Source organism: Thermobia domestica, chromosome 3, assembly GCF_964235325.1.
Source record: "Thermobia domestica chromosome 3, izTheDome1.hap1.1, whole genome shotgun sequence".
NCBI classification, from domain to species: domain Eukaryota; kingdom Metazoa; phylum Arthropoda; class Insecta; order Zygentoma; family Lepismatidae; genus Thermobia; species Thermobia domestica.
This window is the reverse complement of record NC_137456.1, coordinates 216,612,425-216,618,787: the sequence shown is the minus strand read 5'-3', so window position 1 is coordinate 216,618,787 and position 6,363 is coordinate 216,612,425. Positions and strand designations below refer to the sequence as shown.

Sequence of the window (6,363 nt, the reverse complement as noted above, 5' to 3'; positions counted from 1 at the left end):
GACTTGTTCAGAATATCCAGATGTCTGTTCGGATTACCGTGACTCCCCTGTATAAAAATTATCAATAATGATAGGTGATTGAAAGATTATCTTCATATTTTCTTGCTACAAGATGAGTCTCCCATATGTTGCGCAAACTCGTTGCAACTTTTTTTTTTTTCGGAAAGAGAGCGCATTACGTTTTTCATTTTGTTGTCGCATGTGTACGCTGAACTTGCTACAAGAGGGCTGTAAAGTGTGAGAGAGCACCATCGTGGTGAGGTATAACGTTAAGTGTATAGGACGGGAAAGAGTATTTATGAAATTCATTTCTTTATATTATTGTTGTTCTACAGTGCGTCTTAAAGAAGATTATCACGAAAATCACATATATTCATCATGGGAAAAGCAAAGAAGGGGAAAAAGGGCGGAAAGGAGGACGATGTGTAAGTATTAGAAATCACAATCTGTGTGTGATCTCCATAATAGGATAATCTGGCATGTTCATTGTACGACAGTAATCTTAGACTGAAAGCAAAGATAGTATATCTAAATTAACTTAATTAATATAAGAATCAAAATCTATTAGCATCGTGAATAAAGTTTCGGGAAGTAATGTAATTGTAAGCAGAACAATGTACTTGTGACGTTGAAAAGCTGCAGTATGAAGGAGGTAATGTGACCCCAGCTGTCTTCTGATTCTTACCACGTACTTTCCCTGTTGTTTTCTGTATCAACACGATTCCTCAGCAGTTGTTCTGATGTACTGAATCAATAATTTTAAATTGCTTTCCTCTTTAAAACATCGAAAGAACATTACCACTGGTAAAATAACGCGTCATATATTACATATATTTAAAGTTTGTATTGTGCAATATTTAATTAGTACAAGGTTCATTGTTGCCATTTGGAATTAGGTAAAGGGAAATGTAAATAAAATATGGCGGTAGGAAAATATTAAAACGTAACATACATACATATAATATTGTATTCAGTAAAAAAAATTGAGCTGCTGTAATTTATAATGTAAAAATATATCAAATTAACGTGCACGAGTTACGGACCCCACGTTAATGTTAGAACAATTACGTTTTATCAGTAATACGGTTCAATGTTCCAGTTCACTACTTCCATAATGGTTTTATTTTCTTTTTAGTATGAGAATTATCAAGTAAACAAACAATAAGATAATAATATAAACAAGCAAAGAGATTACTTGCATCCTCAATAAGAAGTAGTCAAGCTTAATTAAACCTACCTAATCTAAACTTGTCATCGCATTTAAATTGAAACAAATGCTAATAAAAATTACATTGGTAAATTTCGTCAGTTGACATACTTCCCTTATTTAGGGCCAATTAAAAATTATCTAAATAGTAATTATTTAATGGTATTTCTGAAAGAAGATCGCCTTATTAAAAGTAGAAAGGAAAAAAGACTAAAAAAAAAAAAAAAAAAAAGCATAAAACTAACTCGCGCAATGCATAAGGTTGTAACACGTCAGTGGTGTAGTCCTTCCTAGTTTCATTTTAAGCAGTTTCCTTTCAAACTTAAAGTTAAAATATTACGGGAAGGTTCTAGAACACAAGTCCCCCCATATAGGTCAGTAGCTAGATTGGTTCCTTTCTGTATCAAAGTTTAAGACATTTGTGCCGGACCACTTTGAAAACTGAAAAAACACCAAAGTGTATTGCATTCGGTTATATTTTGTTGGATTACAGTAAGTTACGTTAGATTACGTTACATTAGGCGTGCAGTATTACTTTAATACGGATCCATAGTATAAGTGTTAGTAGTACTAGAAGCAGGAGTAAGAGAGTAATAGTAGTAGTAGGAACGGGTTAGAAGCCCGGTAGGGGTTGGTTGGGTTCTGTTCTCGACATGAAATGGGTAAATTAAAGACTTGCCAATTTTTTTTCTGTACATTTTACAAGTTCTGGATCCGTATAGTATAACAAGTGTATCTCCGCGAAATAGTCCATCCGCTTCCACATACAGTGCCGCTGCTACATAAAAAACAATCAACAAATACAGCCACTTTCTTAACTTTTACTATTTCCCTTACCTCCCTTGTATTCATTCTTTCTCATAAACTTAAATAAATTCTCCAATTGACTCGGTGAATTTCCTAAAATTGGTCCGGCGATACGGCACTTAACCCAAGTTTAATATTTAATTCATATAGTATTGCCGAGCAAGCGTCAGCGAGTGAAGGCGGGTTAGAGCCCCGCAGGGTACGTAGTTTTCTGTCTTTATCACAGCTAAATGGGAAAGGGGACCTGTGTCCTACAACCTTGCCAAATATCACTATTTCAGTATTCAAATAGTCCATTTCTACTCCTTGCAACTTACAAATAAAACACATGATTTCAAAGAGCACTCATAATATTATAACATCTCCTTCGACAAACACAAATGGAGGAACCGCGTGCTTTTATGTCATCCGTGACAGATTACACGTATTTCCTGATCGAGTATCCCACAATGCCAGTACGTAGATATCAACTACACTACACATTGTACATAACCGTTACGTCACGAACCAACCACCAATCTTTACAGGAACGTGATAAATTCATTAACTAGGTATAAAAACATTCTTAGTGGAGCGAGGGAGACAGTACAAGTCAATGAATAAACATCAAAACTAATTTCTTTTATCATAAGCAAATTCAAGAAGGACAAACTACTAAAGAATGGCGTTTATTATCTCCCCCAAATCGATCAACGGCTCCGGGACCGATACTGTGACACACAGTAAGCCGTTGTATACGATCTTTTTTATGCACATACCAAGCGTTGCTGACGCGCCTGCTCCCTACGAACGCACCCCTCGCTACCGTTCGGGCTTACCTGCTGCCCTCCTACTCTGACTCAGTTAGATAGCATTCGTGTTTTATGGTAGCCACCTAGCACAAGTTGATTCGTGTTTTATGCATTGTAGTTTTTATGCCCTATGTTCACACTACTCATGACTACAAACAACGAACCGTAATCACTTCCAAGTGAGCCAGAGTCACTATCAACTGATTTGGGGTGATACTATAAATAATACCTAGTATCAGGGTTGGCAGAAACCAGGGTTTGAAAAAAACCGGGTTTTTCTGAAAAAGCCCAACCCACCTGGGTCCATATGGGTTTTTTCGGGTATTTTCGGGTTTAATTGGGTTTTATCAAAATATTTCAATGTCTTTGGGGTAAAAGTGTTAAAATGTGATGTATATTTCAAGATTATCATTGTCACAACTTGCAACAATTTTCTATTCACTGCTGTTTTGAAAAATGGCCGCCATTTTGAAATTTTAAGTTGGATCATCGCCAAAATATATACAGCTAATTTAAAGTATCTCGTGCTTCTACTCTAAAAATTTCGACTTAAAAGACCGAAAATTGCGCTTTGTAGCGTGCATATCCGCTATTTTGAAAAAAAAAAAAAAAAATAGTCACCATTTTGAAAATTTACGTTGGTATGCCGCCAAAATCTATACAGGAAATTTAGTGTCTCGTGCTTCTACTCTGAAAATCTATACTTAAAAAACCGGAAGTGATTCCCTGTAGTATGTGTCGTACAAGCAGTCGAACGAACAAATACAGATTGAATCATCCCAGAAACCTCAGTGACGTTTGCGAAATATGAACACAAAATATATTAATTTAACAGCGTAAATTGCTGTAAACAATAAATTGCTTTTATTGTTGAAGTTCACTTTCGATACCTTGTGCGTTCAATTATGGGAATTTCCCGAGCACTTGTTGCAAGAGGGGTCTTTCCAGAAAATTAATTTAAAACCATTAAGAAAGATATAATTCATATTTTATAAAATAAACTAGCTTTTGGGTAGCTGGGGGCTCTGCCCCCAGGCCCCAGAGTTTGCCCGGCCTACGGCCTTGCATTTCTTATCTATCGCCCTTTGCATCAACAGTGAATTTCGTGAACTTGCTCTTATTTCCTGAATCTGCCCATCCTGGGGCATCGTTCCCCACTCACTGTCTTTGCTCGGCCTATGGCCTCGCATCTCTTGAACCCACAATTCTATCATTTCTTTTCCTATTTCAACTATTTAAAAGATAAGATTTTGTATCCCAAGAAAACGCCCATTTAAATAACAAGGGAATTTCTTCATCACCCTTTAGACCCCTAAAAATATTTAAAATATTCACTTTTGGCTATTTTCCTGTCGGTTAGTCCTGGAATGCTATAATCATGCCAAATTTAATCATTCTAATCATTCCGGAAGGGTCTAAACATTTTGGGTGTAGAAGACGTCCCATACAAATAACATGGGAAAGATTTTTCAGTTCCCCATAAAACCACTCTATGGTTGGAAATTTTTATTTCTGATGTTTCACTTAGGCAACGCTTACGAAAACGTACAAGCATACCGAATTTCAAGATTTTATTACAATTCTAAGTACCTAAAACGTGAGATTATAAGTTTAAAAAAAAAAGGCCCATTTAAATAACATGGGGAAATTCTTCATCCAATCTTTAGACCTCCTCAAAATTAAAAATATTCACTTTTGGCAATTTTCCTGTGGGTTTGTCCCGAAAAGCTACAATGATGTCAAAGCTACATTGTAGCCCTACAGGAAGTGCTCAATAATTTGGGGGTGTAAAAGGTGTTCCATATAAATAGCATGGGAAAGATTTTTCAGTTCCCTATAAAACCACTCTAAAGTTGGATTTTTAAATTTTTACTGATTTACTTAGGTACTGCTAAGAAAACGTACAAGGATACCGAATTTGAAGTTTTTATTCCAATTCTAAGTACCTAAAACATGAGATTGTAGGCCCAAAAAGGCCCATTTAAATAGCATGGGGAAATTTTTCATCCCCTCTTTAGACCCCCTAAAAATTAAAAATATTCACTTTTGACAATTTTTCTGTCGGTTAGTCCCGGAAAGCTACCATCATGCCAAATTTAATCATTGTAGCCCTACAGGAAGTGCTCAATAATTTACGTCAGCTCATGTAGTTTTATATATGGTTAGGATGTTTCAGAATGTCTTAAATGAAATTAAATATCTTCCAGCATAAAATACATAGTTTTATTGTTGAAGTATTCAGTTCCGATGCTTTGTGCGTTCAATTGGGGGAATTTCCCGAGAACTTCTTTAGGGACGTGTTTTTTTTCCTCCTCCCTCGAAAATGCAGCTCCCTTTACTGTACATCGAAACCTCCACTAGTACGGAAGTTCGAATTCAACACTTGAAATAGTAAGCGGTACGTAGTTTGGAACTCTGAGTATCGAGTTTCTTAAACTTGGAGAATTTTTACGCTTTTGTTGGTGTTGATTCTACAGAATGCTTATTTGAAGAGTACCTACAAATAACTGCACTAAACTGTTGTTGTTGGAAAACTAAACTTTACTGAAGAATACTTGTACCACCATCAAAGGTAAGAAATAATACTAATAGCTTTACTAATGCACTACATGTTTTACTGGTAGTAGCGGCATCTATGGCTTTAAACGCGTGAAACGTATGAGGGACAACGTCCCTCGGCGTCGCCGAGTTGGCGAGCACACTATTCACGGAAAGTATTTTCTAAAATATAAAATTGCATTTTTTTCTTTCAAATAGGCTATAAGCATAATACATACATTAATTTGTTACTTAATTATCTCAATCTAAAGTAAGGTTTTTTTATTCATTCAGTGCATTCAGAACTTTATACAGGTCTTATCTTGAATGTTGTGTACCTTAACGGGAAAGCATTCAATTCGCCCAAGGAAAGTCCAAAATCTGATAAAAATCACTTTCAATGTGATCACCTTGATTGTATCAATAATATATTAACAAAAAGCTCAAAAACCCAGGTGGGTCCAACCCGAAAAAAACCGGTGGGTTTTTTCGGGCTGGGCCCACTTGGGCAAACCCTGGCAGAAACCATGGTGTTTATTAAAAAAACCAAAAAAAAAAGAGTTTTTTTTTTTTTTTTTTTTGTTGCTGTTGTTTAAACCAGGTTCTTTTGGTTTAAATAATTTGCTCTATGTATTTATATCACATATGGTCAGAAATAAGTTTGTTTCGCCTTGGTGTTATTATGCAACAACCGGGTTATGCAGAAGGGGTCACATAAGCTTAAAGCGGAGTCCAAACCGCTTCTCTGCTTACACCCGAAAGAAATTGTCCTCCATTTGAACTCGAAACTGGGACTAATTGGCCACAAATGCGATACGTCTGCCGACTCACTCCTGGACTCCTGATAAAAATACGCTGTACTGATCTTTACGTACTTATTAATATAATTGTCAAGAGTCATTTCAGAAGGAAAAAGGATAATCAGTTGCACAAGTGAAACCATTATACAGAATTACATATGGACAATTTCAAAATACTGCAGAGTACAGAAGAGCTAATTTAGTCCAAGTTAGTTTACTA

The 6,363-nt window shown here is 35.9% G+C and overlaps 1 protein-coding gene across 1 annotated transcript in view; it reads left to right on the top strand.

The window, feature by feature from the left end:
* Window positions 1-203: 203 nt before the first annotated feature.
* The window catches only part of eIF5B (eukaryotic translation initiation factor 5B), a 377,721-nt gene continuing 371,561 nt past the window's right edge, over window positions 204-6,363 (top strand). Inside the window, exon 1 of the mRNA XM_081752175.1 lies at window positions 204-425. Within this exon, the coding sequence (XP_081608301.1) occupies window positions 379-425 (47 nt within the window). The 5' untranslated portion in view covers window positions 204-378. The remainder of the gene's footprint in view (window positions 426-6,363) is intronic.